The sequence below is a fragment of the Gopherus evgoodei genome, chromosome 4 (assembly GCF_007399415.2).
Source record: "Gopherus evgoodei ecotype Sinaloan lineage chromosome 4, rGopEvg1_v1.p, whole genome shotgun sequence".
Taxonomy (NCBI): Eukaryota; Metazoa; Chordata; order Testudines; family Testudinidae; genus Gopherus; species Gopherus evgoodei.
In genome coordinates this window covers 151895759-151921104 of record NC_044325.1, presented here as the reverse complement: position 1 = coordinate 151921104, position 25346 = coordinate 151895759, and the positions used below count along the sequence as shown (strand labels likewise).

The 25346-nt window shown below is 47.6% G+C and overlaps 1 protein-coding gene across 1 annotated transcript in view; it reads right to left on the bottom strand.

The window, feature by feature from the left end:
- Positions 1-215: 215 nt before the first annotated feature.
- LOC115651298 (zinc finger protein 605-like) overlaps positions 216-25346 on the bottom strand; it is a 36648-nt gene continuing 11517 nt past the window's right edge. The window contains 6 exon segments of the mRNA XM_030562233.1: positions 216-1301; positions 1304-2862; positions 10816-10932; positions 12242-12371; positions 12873-13104; positions 24201-25311. Coding sequence (XP_030418093.1) covers positions 1068-1301; positions 1304-2862; positions 10816-10932; positions 12242-12371; positions 12873-13104; positions 24201-25311 — 3383 coding nt within the window. The 3' untranslated portion in view covers positions 216-1067.

Below are 25346 nucleotides of genomic sequence, written 5' to 3'. Positions count from 1 at the left end.
TACATTTCGATATTGTAGTTTAAATGAATTATTACTCAAAGTTCTGTGTTAAAATGTCTCGTAAGGAATCTATTTGTGAAAAATCATTTCCGGAATTTTTTTTTGTTTGTATTCTTACAAACATAGTTGCTGATCGGTAGTTTGAAATAAACCATCAAAATAATTGAAACGAGTGTGATTATATTGACAAATAAAATATGCAGAATTTTAAAATATGGTGTGTAGAATTTTTAATTTTGGGGGGGCATAGACTTCCCCAAGGAGTAATGCGAAACTCTCTGTGAGCACCTGCCAGTTACACAGTTCATCAGGCCTCATGGTCAGTTAGGCCTTAGTACATTTGGGCTGATTTATTTTAAAAGACTGACACTTCACATTGGCTTCTCCACACACCATCCAAATGCATCAGCTTCTTTAATAGCAAAGAAACACCTGGTTAGACAGACCTTTGTTACACATTAGGTACATAATTTTTCTTCATCACATTTCTATTTAAAATAGACGATATGAGCAGTTCCTGAGTCGTCTTTCAATCACACATACTGGGCTGTCATGCCCCGCCCCTCAACCCAATCCATGCTGAGAGGACTGCAAATCCTATCTCCGATGTCACCTAAGAGTCACCCCCTGGCTGAAACCGAGGTAGGTGTGGAGGGAAGTTCCTGCCTCAGTCCCATCTGGATGGGGGGTGGAGAAGGATTGTCCCAGCTGCCTCACAGCTATATGTGTTGGGGAGAGTTTGACAGAGAGACCTGGCTGGATCCCAGCTTGATGCAGGAGGACCCTAATGGAGTAGGCTGTGACCATCTACTCTAAAATCCCCCCACACTGCCAAGTCCCATTCCCTGCCCCACACAGTCTCTGCTGGGCATCATGGGGACAGGACTGCTCCCTTATCTGCATCGCTGGCACTGTGCCAGGCCCACCTGCTGCCAGAAGCCCCTCAGGCCCTGGCACTGGCAGAGGGATGTTAGTGAGTCAACTGGTGCCAAGTGAGGGTGCCCAAGTGAGCAAAGCATTTGCCACAGCCAACACAGCCACTCCCTGCTGTGAATGCGCTGGTGTTCTCAGGTATTAACTCTGTGCAAAGCTTTTTCTGTAGCATTGGAATGGCCGTTCCCTGGTGTGTGCACACTGATGTATTCAGAGGTTTGAGCTGTGTGCAAAGCCCTTGCCGCAGTCAGCGAGGAGTCCGGCCGCTCCCCCATGGGCATGTGCTGGAGCTGGGTCAGCTTGTTGGCATTGCTGAACCTGTTACCACAGTTGGTACAGCTGTACAGCTGCTCCCCGCTGTGTGTGTGTGCTGATGTCTGGTCAGCGTACTGGCATTGCTGAAGCTTTTCTTGCAATCATCACAGTGGTACGGCCGCTCCCCAGTGTGCGTGCGCTGGTGCATCCTCAGGGTTGAGCTCTGGGCAAAGGCCTTGCCACAGTCGGTGCAGCAGTGCGGCCGCTCTCCGGTGTGTGTGCGCTGGTGTAGTCTCAAGGTGGAGCTCTGGGCAAAGCCCTTGCCACAGTCGTTGCAGTGATATGGCCGCTCCCCGGTGTGCGTGCGCTGGTGTATTCTCAGCTTTGATCTCTCTGCAAAGCTCTTGCCACAGTCGGTGCAGCGGTGCGGCCGCTCCCTGGTGTGCGTACGCTGATGTGCTCTCAGGCTTGAGCTCACTGCAAAGCTCTTGCCACAGTCGGTGCAGTGGTGCGGCCGCTCCCCGGTGTGTGCGCGCTGGTGTATTCTCAGCTTTGAGCTCTCTGCAAAGCTCTTGCCACAGTCGGTGCAGCGGTGCGGCCGCTCCCCGGTGTGCGTGCGCTGGTGTATTCTCAGCTTTGAGCTCCCCGCAAAGCTCTTGCCACATTCATTGCAGCGGTATGGCTGCTCCTCGCTGTGCACGCGCTGGTGTTTTCTCAGGGATGAGCTCTGTGCAAAACACTCTTCGCAATCAGTGCAACGGTGCAGCCGCTTCCCAGTGTGTGAGAGCTGGTGCATTCTCAGGTAAGTGCGCCGTGCAAAGCCCTTGCCACAGTGAGCACAGAGGTACGGCCGCTCCCCAGTGTGTGTGCGTTGGTGTATTCTCAGTATTGAGCTCTGTGCAAAGCTCTTGCCACAGTAATTGCAGTGGTACGGCTGCTCCCCGGTGTGTGTGCGCCAGTGTCTTCTCAGTATTGAGCTCGTTGAAAAGCTCTTGCCACAGTCGGTGCAGACATACGGCCGCTCCCCGGTGTGGGTGCGCTGGTGTATTCTAAGCGTTGAGCTCTCTGAAAAGCTCTTGCCGCAGTCAGCGCAGCAGTGCGGCCGCTCCCCGGTGTGCGTGCGCTGATGTATTCTCAGGCTTGAGCTCTGCGCAAAGCCCTTGCCGCAGGCGGTGCAGCAGTATGGCAGTTCCCCAGTGTGCGTGCGCTGGTGTCTTTTCAGGTGTGCAAACTGTGCAAAGCCCTTGCCACAGTAAGCACAGTGGTGCGGCCGCTCCCCGGTGTGCGCGCGCTGGTGTGTTCTCAGGGTTGACCTCTCTGCAAAGCCCTTTCCGCAGTCAGTGCAGCGATACGGCCGCTCCCCGGTGTGCGTGCGCTGGTGTGTTCTCAGAGCTGAGCTCTTTGCAAAGCCCTTGCCACAGTCAGCGCAGCAGTACAGCCGCTCCCCGGTGTGCGTGCGCCGGTGCTGGGTCAGCGCGGAGGGGTTGCTGAAATTCTTGCTGCAGTCAATGCAGTGGTGGGGACACAGGTCCATGGGGAGTCTCTGGTTGAGTTTACCCCAGGGATGGACTGCGACTACATGGATCCCTCTGTTGGCCGTGGGATCCTGCGTTCCTGCTGCGCTCTCCCCACATTCAGACTGTGTCCTCATTCCCCCGAGGATCCCGAGCCCTGCTGGAGAGAGCAGAGGCAATCCTGGTGTTAGCTCACAGTTAGGGCTGCAGGTTTGTCATGGATGATTGTTTTTTGGATGGGGGCCTACCCTGCAGTGGCAGCTCCTGTCCCACAGGGCGGGATCCAATGCCTCGCTCTGGGCACTGAGACCTGGCCTGCGGGGTTACAGTACCACTTAGATTTGCCCCCGCCCCAAGTCATGATGGTGGGGGAGGCAGGTCAAATTTCCATGAATGGCTTTGCCCCCCAGATCACCTCTACTCCAATCCCTCTGCACCAGGCCGGGGTTAGGGCTGCAGTGCTGGGAGAAGGGTGCTTCTTTGGATAGCAAGTTCCCCCTGGGCAGGGCGAGGAGGAGGGCAGGTGCTGTAAAGGGGGAAGTACACTCAGCTAGCTATAAAAATCCTTAGCAGCTGTTCTCTTTGCTTTATCTGGTTTTGTTTTCAAACTGATTTTGTGTTTATTTCAATCAGAAGGGTTTATTTACATGGTGCTGGTTCTTCACTTTCTCCTGTTTTACAGCATGTCTGTTCCCCATTTTTTTTTCCTGTTATAATTATAATGATTTGAAACTAGTTCAGTTAAGGGGCTACAATCCCTTCATGTGGATGCAGTGAGACCAGTTTAAAGCTGCTTAGAACAATGTAGCTTATTCCTGTGGGGGAGTGAGTCCTTTTCTAGGAATTCCTTTTGAAGAAATCATTTACTCTCGGCCTGAGGTTTCAGTCTTTGTGTAAAACTAAACTAAAATCCTCAAGAAGGTGAGGGTTTTGGAGTTAGTGTGAAGGATTTGGGGGGATGACCAGTCACTCAGGGTTTGTGTGATGTAACCTGGAAAACATGTCTGTATTGTGTCATAACCCGATCCCTGGTACTGCTGAGCTGGAAGGGGTGAATGGTGCCACCCAGCCTTTAGTCTACAGACAGTCACAGACATGTTAGGGCTGAGCGGTGTGCTAAGCATTGACACTGAAGCAATGTAAGTGACAAAGGTTTCATGCCACAAAGAGCAGGAGGAGAAGGGATGTGACAAAGGCCATCCCACCACCCTTTCACACCCAGCCCCTAACACCAGGGTACTCGAAGTCATGGCCCGCAGGACGATTTAATCTGGCCCCCAAATGCATCCACTCTCCCCACAGCAGCTGCCGCGGGGCAGTTTTAGAGCATTACAGTGAAACTCTGCAAGTGCTAGAGATCTGCTCTACCCAGTAGCGTACTCTGTATGGCATCACCTTACACTAGTCATATGTGACTGATCCTGCCCTGGGTCATTTCCAGCTTTTTCCTTGCTCACTGGGGACAGGCTTCTCAAGTCTGAGAGGTCATGTGTGAAGGGAAGTGGCAGAGAGGGGGTGAGGTGGGAACCTAGAGAGGACAGCGCCTTCTCTGCCAAGGGCCAGTGACTCGGGGATGCTCTTGCAGGGGGCAGAGGCATGAAAAGCCATCTGAAAAGTCTCTAGGGCGCCCCTTACCTTGGTATGATTTTTTGAGGTGTGGGAAGCCTAGCAGGTGTTGTGGTCTATGGCCGAACAGGCTTGTCTTTCTACCTAGGTACTTGTTTGCCCCCCAGCAGCCAGCTCACACAGTCTCTCTCTCTCTCCGCTCCTCCCCACCAGCAGTCCAGGTAACCTGCCTCCTCAGAGTGAGGGCTGGGGATATGGGGCTCAGGAGAGCTCTCAGTGAACGTCTTAGAGACAGCACACAGTGTCTCTGAAACTTCCCCAGCAGCTAGAACACAGACTCCGTGTGTGTGTGTGTGTGTGTGTGAGACACACACACACACACACACACACACACACAGTGTCCTGGCTCTTTCACACTCACCTCCGAACACTAACACTTGTATTATTGTTACTTCTTGGTACTTCCTATAATGCACATATATTCTCTGCAATTTTACTCTTCCGAAGTGTGTTACTTTAGAGTTTTGACTGGTTTATGCATTTCATGATTTTTATTTCTCTTGCACTTAAATTTAATTAGTGAGTGCTAAAATACCTAACCTCTCCTGGCTGGAGTAATTATCCCTATGGTAACTTTTAATATATATATATTATCTAGGGACATACCTTGCACATAACAAAATTTATTCTGCAGGTGGATGGAAAAAATGAGAGGGAACATTGCTCAAAGCCCCAGTGCCCTTTCTATTAAACAGCTGGGGAAGCTGAGGCATGTAGTGACTCACTTCTAGAACTGAAGTGAGATCTTCTGAATCCTACTGCACTGTCCTACCCACTAGATAAATACGGCCCAAAAATTTTTTCCCCCACCATGGAGATCTCTCTCATTCCCTCAGCAACCCTCAAATCTCCCACCACTGTCCCATATCACAATTCCACCCCCCTTCCCATTTCATCACAGCCCCATTTCCGATCCATTTCTTTGTCGTGGTTTGGAGGCCCCATCATATGTAGGTCTCATCCTAGGTCAGAGATTACCAATGTACAGAAGAAATAGGAAGTATTGTAAGAGCCCCTCTGGTTTACCTAGAAGATTTTCAATGACCTGAAATTCAAAAAAGAGTCATACAAGAAATAGAAAGGCCAAGATGAAAAACAGAACTAAATTAGGGATATAAAGGGAAAAAACAAAGCATTTTTCAAATACATGGGAAGACAGAGGAAAACAAGCACAGGGTAGGTCTATTACTAAATGAGGAGAAAAAGACAATAAGAGGAAATACAGCAATGGCTGAACTGGTAAATGCGTCTTTTGTTTCAGTTTCTGCCAAAAAGTTAGCAGTGATTGGTCAACTAACAAAGTGAACATCGGTGTCAATGGGGTAGGATCTCAGGCTGAAATAGAAAAAGAAATAGTTATGAATTACTTAGACAAAATAGATGTTTTCAAGTTGGCAGGGCCTGATGAAATACATCTTAGAATAGTTAAGTAACTGGATGAAGAAATCTCTGAGCCATTAGTGATTATCTCAGAAGTCATGGAGGATAGTAGCAGGGCCGGTGCAACCATTTAGGCAGCCTAGGTGGTTGCCAGGATTTGGGGGGTGACATTTTCTTTGGCAGCGACTGCGCGGCTGGATCTTCGGCCACCCTGGTCGCTGCCAGCATTTAGGCGGAGGGAGCTGGGGCAGGGGAGCAGGGGGAAGGCTGCCTGCATCAAGTAAGTGGGGGGCAAGCACACAGGGGAACTCCTCGCCCCAGCACACCCCTGCCCCACCTCCTCCCAGAGCATGCCATGGCTGCTTCACTTCTCCCGTCTCCCAGGCTTGCAGCGCCTAAGCTGATTGGTGCCTAAGCGGAGGGTGGGGGCACCTAAGGGCGGAGGTGGGGAGCTGCCGCGGGGGGGGGCAGTGCGCTTCAGGGCGGAGGCAGGGAGCTGCTGCGGTGGGGGGGGCAGCTCAGGGCAGAGGCTCAGGGACGGGGGAGGGTGCAAGGCGGAAGTTTCGCCGAGGGCACGAAACATCCTTGCACCGGCCCTGGATAGCAGAGGGACCCATGGACGGAAAAAGGATAAGTATAGTACGCAGCTATAGACAGGGGAAAAAGGAGGACCAAGGGAATTACAGCCCAGTCAGCTTAACTTCAGTGCCTGGAAAGATAATAGACGAAGTAATCTAATGCTCTATTTGTAAGCACCTAGAATGAAATAAAGTAATAAGTAAGAGTCAATATGGATTTGTCAAGAACAAATTTTGTGAAACCAACCTAATATCCTTCTTTGACAGGTAACAAGCCTAGTGGATAGGGGAGAAGCAGTTGATGTCACATATCTTGACTTTATTAAAGTTTTTGATACTGTCTTACATGACCATCTCACTAACAAAGTAGAGCAATATAGGCTAGGCAAGGCGACTAAAGATGGTTGCACAACTCAGAGTATTATGGTTCACAAACAAGATGAAAGGACGCATCGAGGGATCGTGCAGGGATCTGTCCTGGGTCTGGTTCTAGTCAGTATCTTCATAAATGATTTGGACAGCAGCACAGAGAATACACTCAGTGTTTACAAATGATTCTAAGAGAGGCCTGGTTGCAAGTGCTTTAAAAACAGGATTAAAATTCAAAAGGATCTTGACAAACTGGAGAAATAGCATGAATAGAAAAGGAAGAAACTCTAGAAGATCCTATTCAAAGTACTACATTTAGGTAGGAATAATCAATCACACAAATACAGAATGAGAAGTGACTGCCTAGGAAGGAGTGCTGCAGAAAAGGATCAAGCACTTATAGTGGATCACAAATTAACTATGAGTTGAACAGTGGAATATAGTTGGGGAAAAAAGCAAATATCGTTCTGGGATGTATTAGCAGGAATGTTTTAAGCAAGATGCGAGAAGTACCGTATATACTTGTTCATAAGCCCGTTCGTTTATAAGCCGACCCCTCAAGATGGTTAGGTAAAAATAGCAAAAACTGTATGACCCTTTCATAAGCCGACCCTATATTTCAGGGGTTGGCAAACTTTGGCTCCCAGTCTGTCAAGGTAAGCCGCTAGCGGGTCGGGACGTTTTGTTTACTTGGAGCGTCTGCAGGCACAGAGCCCCTCAGCTCCCGATGTCTGCAGTTTGCCGTTCCCAGCCAATGGGAGCTGTGGGAAGCGGTGCCCTGACCGGCCGGGAGACAAAGTTTGCTGACCCCTGCTATATTTTAAAAGCTGTCATCACAAGAAACACTCAAAAGTTTTGCTAGAATTATTTTAATGAAAATTAAATTATTTTTATGAAAATCCTATTGTTATACCTGAACTAATACGTATTCACCTTCAAAATTACAGTCACTATTAAAAATCAGTAAATGGATATTTAAAACAAGTAACTTCAAACAATATGAGACTTTAAAAAGTCTTAAAATCCTTCGAAGTCTGAATTAGTCTCTGATTCACCAAGCAGTTCATTAAACTCAGCTTCAGTCACAGCTGCACCTGCATTGTTGTCATCATAGATGTTGGCAGTGTCGTCTTCAGACTCAGATTCCTTCTCATCAGCAGCCTCTCTTGTGTCATCATCAAATATGGCATCATCTTCTGACTCGTCGAGTGCATTGCTGATACAGCATTTCCTAAATGATTTTTCTACCATCTCCGAGGGAATGGACACCCACGCATCCTTGATCCACTGGGCGACCAGATTGATTTCGGGCTTCATAAGATTCCCGCCTTTTGTCAACTTTGCCATGCCTGAGCACATCCATTCAGACCACATTTTACGTAGCCTGTTTTTAAAGGGTTTGTTCAGGCAGACATCAAGCGGTTGTAGAACTGACGTTAAGCCTCCCGGTATTATAGCCAAAGTAGTTTTCATATTTTTGGCCACATTTTTCACCTCATCCGTCTTGTGTGCCCTGAACATGTCCCAGACGAGCATAGCAGGTTTCTTGCAAAGTGCTCCTGGTCTCTTATTCCACACTTTTTCCAGCCATTCAATAGTCCCACTTTCATCCATCCATCCTTTTTTGTGAGCACGTACAATGACACCAGCAGGAAATTTCATGTTTTTAGGCAAAGTTTTTCTTTTAAAAATAACAACAGGAGGGAGCTTTGATCCATTTGCCAAACATGATAAAACCACCGTAAAATAGATTTTTTCATGGCCAGTGGTTTTAATTAAAACTGTTTTTTCACCAACACCGGTTACCGTTCTGTTGCTCGGGAGATCGAATGTCATTGGTGTTTCATCCATATTTCCTATTTGTGATAGTTCAAATGCACATTCCTTTCGATATTTTATAATAAACCTTTGGAAAGATTCGATTTTATCTTCCAGATCTCTCGGCAGCTTTTGCGCTATCTTAGTTCGCTGACAAAGACAGAGACCATGACGGTTCATGAAGCGAGTACACCAACCCGCTGATGCGACAAACATTGATGGCTTTACTGACTTGTATTTGTCGTCTTTCGACATTTGCAAAGCACGCAGACGAATTCCAGTTCTAGTGACAACGTACCCATTTTGTTGGCATTCAACAATCCAGTTATTGAGATCTTTCTCTAGCTCAGGAAATGAAGCACACCTTGTTGGACATTTTTTCTTGCTTCTTGGCATGTCTTTTAGTGTTGTTTTATTTTTTCGCCATTCTCTTACTTGCTTCTCATTGATACAGAATTCACGAGCAGCGGCGCAATTGTTGTTTGCTTCTGCATATTCAACAACTTTAAGTTTGAACGCTGCGTGATAAGCAGACCTTTTTCTTTTGATTTCACCGTTGTTCATTTTAAATACTAGTATGAAAATAGATTATTATTATTATAGTTATAGATTTTGTAGAACTTTATATAGGAATATCACCTGCTTTATCAAATTATTATTATTATTCTTTGTCTATTTCAAAGGAGCCCTGTAGATAGCCTGTTATCGCCAGACATGGCAATTTCAATTTTATTAGAGATTCCAGCAATTCTGCACGTTATATTTTCATATTGGCTTGAGAATTATGAGGTCCATTGGTAGAAATGCATGAAGAGATCAAATTACACAGTAGCGGACTGATACCAGTGCTCTAGTATTATTATTCACTGTATTTTTCTGATTGGCTTGTAAGGTGTTGCATTTTGTGAAATACTGGGTCAAATGTCATGCAGATCTGCAGCACTGCTCTTTTAGTATTCCTTTCAAGCCAATCTAGTCCACTGAACAAAGCCTTTGCAACTTTAAAAGGCTGCAGTATTGACATCACTAAATGGGTTGGCAAACTTTGGCTCCCAGCCTGTCAGGGTAAGCCACTGGTGGGACGTTTTGTTTACTTGGGAGCGTCTGCAGGCATGGAGCCCCTCAGCTCCCTGTGGCCACGGTTTGCCGTTCCCAGCCAAGGGGAGATGCAGGAAGTGGCACAACTCCCATGGGCTGGGAACGGTGAACTGTGGTCAGAGGCAGCTGAGGGGCTCCATGCCTGCAGATGCTCCAGGTGAACAAAATGCAATGTATTATATATTCAGTTCAATAATTCCATAAAGTTTAGAATCATCAAATTTTGGTGTAGACCCATTTATAAGCCGACCTCCGCCCTTTGATGCGTCACTTTTTTACCAAAAATATTCAGCTTATGAACGAGTATATACGGTAATTCTTCCCACACTATTCAGCGCTCATAAGGCCTCAGCTGGAGTACTGTGTCCAGTTCTGGGCCCCACACTTCAGGAAGGATGTAGACCAAGGGGAGACTCAGAGGAGAGCAACAATACTGATTAAATGTCTAGAAAACAAGACCTATGAAGAAAGTGAAAACACGGGGTTTGTTTAATCTGGAGAAGGAGGGGAGGGAAGAACCCTTGACAACAATCCTCCCACACATAAAAGATTGTTACAAAGTGGAGGGTGATAAATTGTTCTCCTTATCCACTGAGAACAGCAGAAAATTTAATGGGATTCAATTGCAGCAAGGGAGATTTAGGTTACAGATTAGGAAAAACTTCCAAACTCCGAGGGTAGTTAAGCACTGGAACAAAGTTACCTGGGAGGTTGTGGAATCTCCACCATTGGAGGTTTCTAAGAACAGGTTAAACAGACACCTGTCAAGGATGGACTTGGTAATACTTAGTCCTGTCTCAGTGCATGGGACTAGACTAGATGACCTACCTTGGTCTCTTCTAGTCCCACGTGTCTATGATTTCTAGGATTCAAAGATATCAAGGCCAGACAGGCTCATTGTGCCCATTCAGTCTGGCTTCCTGCCTATCCCAGCCAGAGAAACTCCCCAGCGATTCCTTCCTCTGGCCCAAAAACTACTGGCTCAGTTAGAGTGGGGCTTTGAGAGACAGTCGTCCCATCTCCACAGACAGACTCCCACTGAGGGAGAATCCATTGCATCCTGAGGGGAGCGCTCCTAGTGGTTCATTCCCCTCCCAGATAAACACTGGCCCCTAAATCCCAGCTTCAATTTGTCTCTCTTCAGCTCCTAGCCAATGGAACTCACTCTGCCTTTGCCTTCCACATCAAGGAGCGCTCCGCTAGCAAGTGTGTAAATCAGAAGGGATCAGATTATGATGACTCACCTGAGAGGGGGCTCTCAGATCCAGAGTTCACCCTGGGGCCCTCGGCATCCCGGATCCAGAGCTCTGCCTCCCCTATCTCGATCCGATGGATTAAGTCCGGTTTGGAACCTGAAGAGCCTGTTTGGAGGGGAATGTTTTATTACTAAAGTTTGGGGGGCAGGGACTCATTTATATGTTGGTGCAGCCCAGCACAACAGGGCCCTGACCTCGGTCATGTTTTTGCATGCACCTAGCATGACGGGACACTGCTGTCACTGTTTCAGAGGAAAGCGCAAGAGATCTCAAGCAGGAGAATAAAGACATAAACCTTCCTTAGACGAGATTTCTTCCCATCTCTCATCAGGCAAGTACAGTTTGTACTCTGAACCGGCAACATCTACACCCCTTCTCACTTTGCAGTGGGGGCAGAGTTTAAAGCCTTGCCCTAGATGTTCCATAAAAATATCCCATTCTGCTAACACCTTGGCCTCTATGCTAACTTGTGGCACCACGTTCCATAGGATAAGTGTGTGACATGAATTTCCTTTAAACCACAGAAACACCAGTGAACACCCATTAGTCTCAGATTAAGAGACAGGGTGAATAGAAAATCCACAACGACCACCTTTCTGGTCATTATTTCACTTACCCAAATGTCTCCTGAAACATTTATCACAGGGAAGACTTTAGAAGAAGGGAACATTGCTCCCTTGCCATCTTACAGCTGTTGAAATGTTTTGGGCATGTCATTAAGGCACATTGGCCACAACGTGTCATGGCAGATGTCACCAGGTGGCACCGGTACACAGACATTCCAGTTCATTTGTGTTGTTCAACTGTACAGTTGTTAAATTTACTATGTTCAATTTTTGCGGGGAGGTGGGGAGCTATTGCAGCAGCATTTTTTCCCTGCCTTATTTGTCTAACTAGAGTCATTTCCTGAGGCAGAGTTGCTGCCCTCAACGTCTGGCTAGGATTCCTGAAAGAGACTGTTGCTCCCAGACTGTTTGCTAACACACTAATGTGCCATGACTGAGGTAGGAAACGCAAATAAACAAGTTACACTAAGGGCTGCTCTACACTGGCAATTTAAAGAACTGCATCTTTCTCCCTCGAGGGTGTGAAAAAATACCCCGCTGAGCGCAGCAAGTTTCAGCGCTGTAAACCACCAGTGTAAACAGTGCACCAGCACTGGTAGCTACGCCTAGTGGAGAGGGATTTTTCAGACTGTTTTTTTAGAGCTGCGTGCTTTAGCGTTGCCACTGTAGACTAGCCCTAAGATTAGCCCCAGGCTCTGTAGCCCTGAGTTCGCCTCCAACAGGGAGCTGACCTGAAAGGAGCTGGCATTTGCCACCACTCACTAATAGGGTGCCACATGGCAGCCAAAGCCTCGAGAGAACCCAAATATTTTATACATGTGAATAAATGAAGGGAAATCAGTCCTGACCCAGGGAAAGGAGGGTCCAGTAATTCCTCAGCATCTGGTCCCGGTACAGCTGCTGCTCTGGCTGGGATAGGAGCTCCCACTCCTCCCGGGTGAAATACAGAGCGACGTCCTCAAACGCCACCTGGAGCTGCTGGCACAAGCGTTACACACTCAGCACCTTCCGCTCCAGCCCCCAGCCCGGAGTCTCAGCAGGGGACGCGGTTTCTAGGGGAGCGACTCCCAGGGAACCCCCCGCCCAGCACCTGTGACCCAGGGAAACTCCCCCCCGCACAGCTCCCCCGGGGACCCGGGGCCCTGCTGGCCGGGACAGGAGTCGCCCTCGGCTCCCCACGGGGCTCTGGGCGGGGCCCGAATCCCAGGGCGGGGAACAGGCTCCGCCCCCCGCTCCCGCCCCGGCTCAGGCTCCTCTGCCCGGCCGGGGCCGCGCTCGGGGGAAGGGGCCGCGCCCGGCTCCGCGTGTCCGCCCGGCCAGGGCCCCCCCGCGCCGCTCCCCGACCCCCGCGCTCCGGCTGCTGCAGCCCCGGCCCCGCGGTCACTAGCGCGGGAGGGACCCGGGTCCCGGCCCCCTCGGCTCGGCCCCCAGCCGGGACCAGCCAGTGCCCGGCCGGGGAGTCCCCGCCCCGCGTCCTACCTGCGCCGGCCCCGCTGCAGCCATCGCCGGGCTCGGCTCCGGCCCCGGCCGCTTCCTCCGCCCGGGCAGCGACTTCCCGCCCCGCGGCTGCTGCTGCCTCCCCGGGGCCGCCCCTCGCCCGCTCCCCGCCCTGGGGCTGCAGCCGGGACCCGCCTGCGCACGGGCGGGGCTGGGACCCAGGGGGCCGGGCTGGCCCCGCTCCGCCTCGCGCCTGCGCTGCCGGCTCCAGCAGCTGGGCCCGGGGCATTTCCCATTTCATCCCGAGGAGGCGCTATCCGCCCTGCGGTGCGGATAAGGGTCGTTGTGTTAATGTGCACGCCGGGTGGACCCTGCAGATGCACATAACCCGTTTATAAACATGCCTTGGTCTAGTTCCATTTCAAAGAGGACACGATCAACATGCTTCAAGGAACAGTGAATGTGCATCAGGCTGCGGCTCGACAGCCTGCGCCCAGCAAGCTAGTTGAGGGTGGATCACATCGCAGTGCCACGAATCTACTGCCCTAGGCAGCTGCTTAGCTTGCCCAGGCTTGGAGCAGCTGGGAGGTATTGCACAAGAATAAAGCTGGGGCAAGAAATGGGGTGGCCAGGTGCTAGAGAACAGGCGAACAGCCTGTGGTGACCCAAGACATGCTTGGTCAGTCACTGTGACAGCCACAGAGAGCCCGTGTCCTCACTCCAGAGCCATCCCTAAAGTGGAAGGCTGGGGAGGTGGCATGAGTCTTGTGATATTTGGGTGATATTCCTGAAATCCCCAGTTCCTGGAATTGTGTTTATGCCAAAATCTTCACTGTCTTTTAAAAAAAGGATAAGCCCTGAGGCTTGAGAAAAAATCTTGGAAATGCAGCCCCTAATGGCTATGAAAAAAAGTCAAATAAACAAAACCTATTTTTTAAGGGCTCATGGTTTTTAAACTGACTTGATTTTTTGAGGCTTGGCTCACTATTTTTGGTCGTGCAGTGGGCAATGCTGTGCTAGTTCCTGTTTATGGAAGGACTCATTTACTTTGCTTTTGTTTTAGTTTACAGGTTGATTTTTAAAGACAAATACAATATTTTCAAAGATTTTGAGGCTGGAAGGGGCTATTTTGCCCATCCCCTCTGGCTTCCTTTGTAGCCCAAATCAGATAATTCCCAGCAATTCCTGCCTAGGGCCCAGTATCTTGTGGTGGTTCTACAGCTGAGCTCATTGTCAGATAACAGAAACTGTCAGAGCAGTGGTGAAATTTTCAAAAATTACATAGGGTCCTGAATCCCACTGGCTTTCAAGGAGACTTAGGCACCTCAGGAATTTGTCACTTTTGAAAATGGGAATTAGGGTTAAGGGCTTTCCCTTCACCTGGTTCTTGTCACACAGACAGAAAGCAGAAGACCAGAAGTCCAAAGTGCAAGCAATGTAATGTTTATTGGGGTTAATTAGGCAAGCATATCCATAGCTCTGACAACAAAGGCCATTTCCCCAGTGTTCCTGTTCGCACTCCTCCTCCTTAGCAGGCCCAAATATACCTGCAGTGCACGCCTCTGGTCCCACCCCTTTCAATTTATGGTCATGTTCCATTTTGGAGGGTCTTGGGCCTAGGGGCTTTGGTACCACCTCTTTTATACCCTGTGGGAAAGGTAGGCAATGAGGGACAGGCTTTTCAGTATTTCTGATACCTTCCCCAAACACACTCAACCCTCCTTGAGAGAGAAGCCAAGTATCCTTCCAGTGTATGCTCATATATACAATACTGGCAGCGGATAGCATCCATCAGAGTCCTCTCCAGCATGGTTCTGGCTGTTGGAGTAATGAGTGTGTGCTCCATGTCCTTCACCCAGGGCATCAGGACTCCCAGCTCCTGGCTACCACTAGTTGTTCCAGGGCAAGTTTTCTAAAGTGCCCAGTGTTTGTCTATAGGCTTGTTTGTTAGCCTGAGATAGAAGTTTCAGTTTGATTTTTGATACTCATGTATCCTTACTAATATGTAAGGACGAAGACACTGTGTGTTGTATGCCCACAACCAGATGGGGCTTTTAGCACGAGATAAGAGATGGGGCATTCCTGGGTAGAGATGGTTGGCACAAGCCATATGACGCAAGCATGCTTTCACTTCAAACTTCTACTTTATTTAGTTTCAAACACATAGAAACACAAGATTACAGAGCACCTCAAACATCTGGAGTGGTTAACAACAGCCTTCCGGTGGCCTGCCTACCATCTGCTGCTGCTGCCTGTAGCAAATCAAGACTCACTGGCATGGCACCTCCTGCTAGTTGCTCCTGGGAATTAGCTCAACTCCAGCCCTGGAGCACCCTTTGTGGGTGGTGACTCGCCTGCTGTTGCCTTCTCCACCATCAGGGACCTGTGTTGCTCCCCAGCTTGCAGCACCCTCTTCAGAGCACAGCCCTCCGGCCATGTCCCAATTCAGTTCTTCCCCCTTCTGGGGGAAAATCGGCCATCCTCAGTTCCACCCCATGCCACCATGATGAACTGTGGCCATTTAGTCTAGCCCATCTCACAGGGGCAAGCTGCCATCCTTCTAGTTGGCCACTTCTAGCAACCAGTGGGGCAAAGAGTGGGGGGGGCAAGAGGAGGACCAGGCCCACCCACTACTCTGGGCCTTGGCCTAGGGACCCTCAAGCAGCAGCCACTCCCTGCCTTCATTCCCTGGGCCACTTCTCCAGCGCCCTTACACCCACTCAGCCCTTGTATCTAGACCTGCAATCTGGCTGGGGTCAGCCAGAGCTACTGCTACCACCACCCTGCTACTCTGCTGTGTCCAGGGTACTGCACCTTCTACCAAGAGCCAGTCCTCCTCCCTTGCTGGTCAAGGGGAGACTGATCTCTTGTCTGATCATCAGCCCTTTTATAGGGCCCAGCCTGGCCCTGATTGGCTGCCCATCTGCGCAGCCTCTCTGGCTTGCTTTAACCCTTCTCTCCCCCGAGTGGGGCAGCTGCCCCACTATACTGACTTTAAGATGGGTTCCCCGCAGAGTCCACCCAACTGAGACCTTTTAACCTTTTTATGCTTGTAAGTATCCCATAGCTTGTCAATCACCCATAACCGCCAAGCAAGCAGTTTGTTAAACAAGTTTCAAGCCCTTATTTATACAGATGTGTTGTTGCAAAGGCTGCAGTACTGTAGATCCAGACAAACACCAGAAGTCAGATATAGACACCCTGTCTTTCAAAACCCCATGCTTCAGAAGACAGGATGGTGCTGGATCATGCTAAAGTCTCATGGTCACTCCCCCTCCCCTCCTGCCTAGTTATGCTAAGGCTCCTACAAAGGCCTTTGCAGCTACTTTCGGCAATACGCATAATAATCAATAATCCAGTTAGTGGCAGTGGCCTAAGCACTTTGCTGGGCTGTTAAAATCTTCCCTTACACCAACCACTTGTTTACAGCCCCATGCTGGCTTTCCCCAGCCTTGTTTACAAACACTGAGATGCCCCCAACACCCTCCTAGCCCTGAATTTTCCCTATAGTGTGCGCTCTGTAATGTCCAGCTCTCTCCTGGACAGTTCTGAGAACTAATAATGTTTGCTTGTTCCTCTAAAGCCCCAAAAGCACATCATAATTTAGCTGGGGAAATGCACCCCTCCCTTTAAAACACAGCACTGACTTCATTTATAGTGAACTTTAAACAAATTTATTAACAAAATATACAAGGTTAAATGAGCTCAAGGATAAGGAATGAAGATAGAAAGAGTTACAAGTAAAACCAAACAGAACATGCTTTGAACAGTCTAAAACTTGATCTAGCCGGCTTTGTTCAAGATGTTTTCTCTCACCAGTCATCCTTCTTCCCAGCCATGGCTGATTTTCCTTTAGTCAGGTGACAGTGCCCCCCATAAGGCTTTATGGAAATATGCTTATGAATGTATATATGACATAACTAGCATATGTTTTATGCTACATATGCCATGTAACAGATCTCTGTAAAGATTATGATCTACTGAATCTATTAATCCTATTTATATGCATGTATCATTTTTATATTTGAAGTTATGAATATTGGCTGTGTACTGGCTTGATTTTTAAGGAGCCTTTTTAAAGCATTTGGTCAGTTTTTTGAGAAAAGAATGTGCAAATTAAGTGCCCAGTCAAGATGCACTTAAAGGACAATGGATCTTGGAAGGCTCCAATCCACATAAGAAGTCTACATGAGGACGTTCAAGGTAGCAGGTAAGTAAAGGCTGCTGCCTGTAAAAACTGAGTCATGCATGGACATGTGACTTGCCCATGTGACTCCAAAACTCCATCCTGGAGCTGGACTTTGCATAGGAGAGAGGAGGGGGTCTCCACCCACAAGAGAAAGTTTATTTAAGCCCATGGGAGAGCCCTCTATTTTGTCTTCAATTGGCTCAAGAGAGAGCCTCTCCACCCCCAAGGATACCGGAAAGAAACTGGAACAAAGAACAGTAACTACAGGAGTTATGAGTGATTGCTGGACCCAGACTAGAAGGAGACTAGTCTGTAAAAGGAAGCTTACTGGAATTCCTCTAAGGGTGAGGTTTTTATCTGTATTCAGTTTTCTTACTCTATTAGACATAGATTTGTGTGTCCTATTTTATTTTGCTTGGTAATTCACTTTGTTCTCTCTGTTACTACTTGGAACCACTTAAATCCTACTTTCTGTTTTTAATAAAATCACTTTTTACTTATTAATTAACCCAGGATATGTATTAATATGGGGGGGGGGGGTGCCCAAACAGCTGTGCATCTCTATCAGTGTTATAGAGGACAAACAATGTATGAGTTTACCCTGTATATGCTTTATACAGGGTAAAACGGATTTATTTGGGGTTTGGATCCCATTGGGAGTTGGGCATCTGAGTGTTAAAATACAGGAACACTTCTTAAACTGCTTTCAGTTAAGTCTGCCACTTTGGGGCATGTGGTTCAGACCCTGGGTCTGCGTTGGAACAGACTGGCAGGTCTGGCTCAACAAGACAGGGTGCTGGAGTCCCAAGCTGGAAGGGAAAGCAGGTGCAGAAGTAGTCTTGGCACATCAGCTGGCAGCCCCAAGGGGGTTTCTGTGATCCAGCCCGTCACATTAGGAGCTTCCACAAAAGTGAAAGTTCTTTGCCTAAGCAGACTTCTCACCTATGTTCAGTTCCAGAGACTTCAACCCTCCTTTTGTTGAAGGACCCATCCTTCTCAGCTTGCAAAAGCTCTGCCCTCTTTGAGTTCGTCTAGTAACGAATGCCAAAAGGTGGCTTCTGTCCTTGCTTATATCCTTCAAAGCTCAATGAACTTGTTTCAAGAAGCAGGATGACCTCATGCTGTTCTTCTGTTCTTGTGAGCATCCCATCCCTCTGTATGCAAATAGAGCTTCCATTGTTTTCTTTCCACCATGTTTAATTGACACAGGAGACACCTATCTGGGAGGGAACCGGTTTCTCCCTGTTTGGCCACAGATTTGACAACACGGTATTGTTATGTACCCATATTTCCTCATACAGTGTTAATACAGACATTTCATAATGATGTTAATCACCAGGGTGTCATTAGCTTTCAAAAAAGACCTCACTCTGTACACTTTTATAATACAGTAGGATTTCAGTTGATTCAATTACTCATCACTTGAGGTTGAGCCCTCATCTTTATACTCCTGTAAATCTTTTAAATGGGTTCTGCTGAGGGTCACCCCTCAAAGTAAAGTTATTCAAGCTACGAGGAAAGCAACATGGAGTCTGGTGGGGAAGGAAGCTCCATGCTCTTTCTTCCCACACTTGTACTTACTGAAATGCAAACTGTTATGTTTCCTGCCATCTCTTCCCCCTGCTGCCTTGATGGCCCTGTTTACGGCTAGATGGAAACTGAGGTAAACACCCATTCCTTGCTTTAGGACAGACCTGGCAAACAACTCCCCTGACTTACTCACACTTCAGTCGTAATTCCAAAACTCTGAATACCCACTGCGTCCATACCTCATGAGAGAACATTAATGATCAGGTAGTTATTCATTATCAAATGATACCTCACAAGGCCTATTTTGTGCAAAGACTATTACACTGGTGTGTAGGGTGTGAACAGAAGGGTGCTTATGCTTAGTGTCACAGTGTCCTAGTACAAAATAGGAGCAGCCAGACTCTCTTATCTGGGACATTGGGCAGGAGGAGGCCACATCTATCCACATCCCTTGAAGGTGGAATCCCCTGTGAACTGGCCTATACTTCAACCTAAAAAGCAAGTCCATTTTTTATAGGCTTGGCTAATTACTACTGCAGATGTGTAAATGGTTTCAGTGAGATTGTGGCTGCTAGTGCAGGCTAGCGCAAAACACCAAAACCAAGTGAAGTAGTGTGAAAAGAGGCTCTGACAAGATAAAAATGATCCTGCCAGGAAAGCCCATTGTGGCCAGTCCAAAGGTTATGGGCTACTGCAGGAGTGGGTGGGTGAGGTTCAATGCCTGCAACGTGCCACTCCATTATGCAAGGTTTTTTATCACACTCTTCTTACAAAGACAAACTTTAGTTCTATCCTAGTCTGGGTGGGTGATTTTGTTACCAGAAAGAGACTATGGATCCTTCAATATAGATTCTTCTTCCACTCAAGCTTATCTGCTAATGGAGTCACAGGACTGCTTGTTTAGTTGATCTGACACCAATTCTCAGTAGAATTTAGAAATTTAGTCAAATTACTTCATTATCAAGAAATGTCAATTCATTTCAGGAGGACAATGTCCGGGGATACTCAGAGCCCAGTTGTACAGGCACAAGACTACTCCATGTTAAAACCAAAACCTAACATCCAGGGAATGATTTTGAAGCTATTCTACTTTCTCTAGAATTTAACCAGTTCTTATGCTACTATAACCATACATTTAAATAGTGATAAAAATCTTTACCTCACAAGTTAATTCAAAGCTCCTTCCCCTCTGTCTACGAAGCTGTCAATTTTCTTGACCACAAAAATCTGTAGGCTTTCTAAGATGAACTCTTTGAAACATTCAGGCATGGTCAACACCTAAAACTTTGACCTAAATAAGTTGCACAGTTTTTCTCTCTCTCTTACTCCCACTGTAAATGCAGCTAAGTCAAGGGAAGAATTCTTCCATCTACCCTGCTACCTACCGCCTCTCAAGGGGGTGGAGTTACTACAGAGGCAGGAAAACCCCTTCCCTCCTTGCCGTGAGTCAATGCTTTCTGTGCTACAGTAGCACTTGTAGCATAGACATGCCCTCAGGGTTTCTTGCAGTAACTTTTGCTACAGGGAAGCTGTTTCCTGTTCTAAATAGAACATAGCCTCTGTCAGCATAGCAGACAAAGACAGAAGGAAAGGTACCTCCCTCAATGACATTAGCTACATTGACAGAAGCACTCTAGTTAGTGTAATGGTTTTCTCCAGCCTCAGTGATCTCAACTGAGGCTTGGTTACCATTTGAAAGTTACGTTGGCATAGCTACATCGGTCAGGAGTATGGAAAAAAAAAACAAACACATCCCTGACCAACACAGCTATTCCGACAAAATCCCAGTATAGACACAGCTACCTCCATGGAAGAGTATTTTTGTCAGCATAGCTAACATCAGAGAAGTCTACACTTAAAAATTAGGGCTGTCGATTAACCGCAGTTAACTCACACGATTAACTCAAAAAAATTAATCATGATTTAAAAAGATCACAATTAACTGCACTGTTAAACAATAGAATCCCAACTGAAATTTATTAAAAATATTTTTGGATGTTTTTCTACATTTTAAAAATATATTGACTTCAATTACAACACAGAATACAAAGTGTACAGTGCTCACTTTATATTATTTTTATTACAAATACTTGCACTGTAAAAATGATAAACAAAAGAAATAGTATTTTTCAATTTCACCTCATACAAGTACTGTAGTGCAATCTTTATTGTGAAAGTGCAACTACAAATGTAGATTTTTTTGTTACATAACTGCACTCAAAAACAAAATGTTGGAGCGTAAAAGTCCAATCAGTCCTACTTCTTGTTCAACTAATCACTAAGACAAGCAAGTTTGTTTACATTTACAGGAGATAATGCTGCCCGCTTCTTATTTACAATGTCACCTGAAAGTGAGAACAGACGTTCACATGGCACTTTTGTAGCTGGCATTGCAAGGTACTTATATGCCAGATAAGCTAAACATTCGTATAAGCCTTCATGCTTCGGCTACCATTCCAGAGGACATGCTTCCATGCTGATGATGCTCATTTAAAAAAATAATGCATTAATTTAATGTGTGACTGAACTCCTTGGGGGGAGAATTGTATGCTTCCTGCTGTTTTACCCACATTCTGCCATGTATTTCATGTTATAGCAGTCTCAGATGATGACCCAGGATGTTGTTCGTTTTAAGAACAGTTTCACTGCAGATTTGTTAAAACACAAAAAAGGTACCAATCTGAGATTTTGAAAGATAGCTACAGCACTCAACCCAAGGTTTAAGAATCTGAAAAGCCTTCCAAAATCTCTGAGGGACAGGGTGTGGAGCATGCTTTCAGAAGTCTTACAAGAGCAACACTCCAATGCGGAAACTACAGAACCTGAACCATCAAAAAGGAAAATCAACCTTCTGCTGGGGCATTTGACTCAGATGATGAAAATGAAAACGTGTCAGTCCGCACTCCTTTGGATTGTTATCGAGCAGAACCCATCATCAGCATGGACGCATGTCCTCTGGAATGGTGGTTGAAGCATAAGGGACATCTGGCATGTAAATATCTTGCGATGCCAGCTACAACAGTGCCATGCGAATGCCTGTTCTCACTTTGAGGTGATATTGTAAACAAGAAGCGAGCAGCATTATCGCCTACAAATGTAAACAAACTTGTTTCTCTGAGCAATTGGCTGAACAAGAAGTAGGACTGAGTGGACTTGCAGGATCTACAATTTTACGTTGTTTTATTTTTGAATGCAGGGTTTTTTGTACATAATTCTACATTTGTAAGTTCAACTTTCATGATAAAGAGATTGCATTACAGTGCTTGTAATGGGGGAATTGAAAAATACTATTTCTTTTGTTTTTTTTTTACAGTGCAAATATTTGTAATAAAAAATAAATCTGAAGTACACTTTGTATTCTGGGTTGTAATGAAAATCAATATATTTGAAAATGTAGAAAACATCCAAAAATATTTAAAGAAATGGTGTTCAATTATTGTTTAACAACACGATTAACTGCACAATTAATCACGATTAATTTTTTTAACAGCATGATTAATTGTGATTAATTTTTTAATCACTTGACAGCCCTATTAAAGCTCAAACTGATCGAATAAGCCCTTTCATCTATTTAGCAAAAATCTACACTATGGTGTTATAACTGCATAGCCACAGATGTACTGCTTTAGCCTGCATATGCTCAAAATTCGAGGAGTTGGTGTTCCTACCCCGGCAGAAAAACATCTTCTGTCAGCATACACTCCATCTATACTAGGTAACTATGCTGTTATAGCCCCATCAACATAGGCTCCAGAGTGTAAACTAGCCTGTTAGTGATTCAGTGTAACTTCTAGACAACTCATAACCAGTGAAATACAAATACACATAACAGATTTTAGTCGACAAGAGGGTTTTAACACTGGTATGAAGCGTTTAGTTTAAACACAACCACGCCATCAACTGGGTAAACAATACACGGATATTTCACTAGGAGGGTGGTGAAGCACTGGAATGGGTTACCTAGGGAAGTGGTGGAATCTCCTTCCTTAGAGGTTTTTAAGGTCAGGCTTGACAAAGCCCTGGCTGGGATGATTTAGTTGGGGATTGGTCCTGCTTTGAGCAGGAGATTGGACTAGATGACCTCCTGAGGTCCCTTCCAACCCTGATAGTCTATGTTTCTATGATAAATGTCATTTTGCTACATATATCAGTTGGAGTTGGCATGGAGGTGATTTCTCCAGCTCAGCTTCACCACTGCGATGGCTGGCTCTAGATTCAGTGAGGAAGTTCAATCAGGTGATTCATTCAAGGTGCTGTGACAGCCGTATTCCTGTCCTCTGTGAGAATTTCTCAGTGGTGCTTGTCGGCAACCAGATTTCAGTTGTTACCCTGTAAGAGGTGCTCAACCTGGCCAGGCAAGTATGCTCCCACTCACAAGCACTGTCATGCAGATGTTTCTATTTCAGGAAGCGTGACATTTTATACCTTTTCTGATGGGCAAAGCTAATGTGGCCCAATCAGGAAGTGATCCAGACTTAGAGCAAAAATTTGGAAAGTCCAGCCAGGATATGAGTTATGTCCCTTCTCATCATCCAATGAGAAAACAAGGCCTCTTGCAACTTCAGAAAACTCCAGTGTCTTTGTGTAAAACACTTTGTGCCATTACCACTTAGGTCAGACACACTGGGCCATGCACTGAACGTCTGCTCGCTCAGCTCCAGTCAGCAACCTATTTCTGCAAATTACTTTCCGTGGGCCTCCTATGGTATGCTCCTTTGGCCCACTGTGTCTGACTCCATGCTCTTTCCATTTTAGCTGTCTGCAGCAATGCCCAGCAATGTTCTGGAAGTTAGAATAAAATCTCTATGGAAAGTCTCTTCCCCCTCCTGGATGGCTCTGTCCTTGAGTAGTAGTTCATAACGCAGCCATATACAGTTATTTGATTCACTTGCTTGGTCCACCAGCAACAGCAGAGAACAGTTAGTGAAATAACACAAGACAGCTCTATGCACCTTCATACCAGGACTTGTTTCCTACACCTCAGTGACAAGGTCAGTAGGATCACTTCACGTGTGACCCTCTCTCTGGGCACCTGCCAGTCACAAAGTTCACCAGGCCTCATAATCAATTAGGCCTTAGAGAACATTTCTCCTCATGCCAACAGAATGGATCAGCTTCTTTAATATCAAATATAGTTAGACCTTTGTTAAAGATTCATTACATATTTCTTATTGATCACGTTTCTATTTAAAATAGACAGCATGAGCAATTCCTGAGTCTTCTTTCAATCACACAGACAGGCTGTACCATCCCGTCCCTCAGACCAATCCATGCTGAGGTGGGACTGCAAATCCCACCTCTGGAGTGTCCTGTCTGGAACTGATGATTGTGGGGGGAAGTTCCTAGCTAGAGGTGTGTGTGTGTGAGAGAGAGAGAGGTGTGTGTGTTTGTGAGTTAGTGTGTGTTTGTGAGTGAGTGAGTGTGTGTGAGAGAGAGAGGTGGATCCTGGCTAGATGGCAGGGCAGGGAGTGTCCTGGTTGGATCCCAGCTACATGAGTCACACTAATGGAGTAGGCCGTGACCAATTTCTCTGAAGGCACAATAAGCTTATGGGCATCTCCACAATCCATCTGCCCGCCCTTTCCCCACAGTGCTCAGCCAAATTCTCTTCCTTGCCTCCATATGGACTCTCTGCTGGGCATCAAGGAGACAGGACCACAGCCTGGTCTCCATCTACTGGAGCTGTGCCAAGCCCACCGGCCCCCAGAAGCCCCTCAGGTCCTGGTGGTGGTAGAGAGGCATTAGCATGTGTGGCTAGGTGCCTGGTAAGGTTTGCCTGTTGGCTGAAGCCCTTGCCACATGTTGTGCAGCGGTATGGCTGTGCCCCAGTGTGCGTGTGCTGGTGCTTGGTCAGCGTGCTGGCGTTGCTGAAGCCCTTGCCGCAGTCGATGCAGCGGTACGGACGCTCCCCGGTGTGTGTGCGCCAATGCTGGGTCAGGGTGCTGGCGTTGCCGAAGCACTTGCCGCAGTCAGTGCATCGGAAGGGCCGCTCCCCGGTGTGCATGCGCCGGTGCTGGGTCAGCGTGCTGGCATTGCTGAAGCCCTTGCCGCAGTCGGTGCAGCGGTGTGGCCGCTCCCCGGTGTGTGTGCGTCGGTGCTGAGTCAGCGTCCAGGCGTTGCCGAAGCTCTTGCCGCAGTCGGCACAGAGGTAGGGCCGCTCCCCGGTGTGCGTGCGCCGGTGCCGGCTCAGCGAGGCGGCATCACAGAAGTCCTTGCGGCAGTCGGCACAGTGGTACGGCCACGCCTGGGTGTGCGTGCGCCGATGCCGGTGCAGTGACTTGGCCCAGCAGAAGCTCTGGCCGCAGTCATCACAGCGGTACAGCTGCTCCCCAGTGTGTGTGCGCTGATGTGCTGACAGGTGTGAGAGCTGAGCAAAGTCCTTGCCGCAGTCGACGCAGCGGTAGGGCCGCTCCCCGGTGTGTGTGCGCCAGTGCTGGTTCAGTGCAGAGGCTCTGATGAAGCCCTTGCCGCAGTCGGCGCAGCGGTACGGCCGCTCCCCGCTGTGCGTTCGCCGGTGCTGGGTCAGTGCGGAGGCGTTGCTGAACCTCTTGCCGCAGTCGACGCAGCCATGGGATTGCTGCCCCACAGCAAGGCTCTGGTGTGAAGCCAGGTCTGGTCTCTGGCTGAGTCCATCCCCACACTTGGCATGGGGATTGACTTCATCCTGTCCATGGTTCTCCCCGGGGGCCGTGAGATCCTGCTTTCCTCCCACACTCTCCCCACATTCAGACCGTCTCCTCGTTCCTCTCCGGATCCCGTGCCCTGTTGGAGAGAGCAGAGGGAATTCTGGTGTTGGC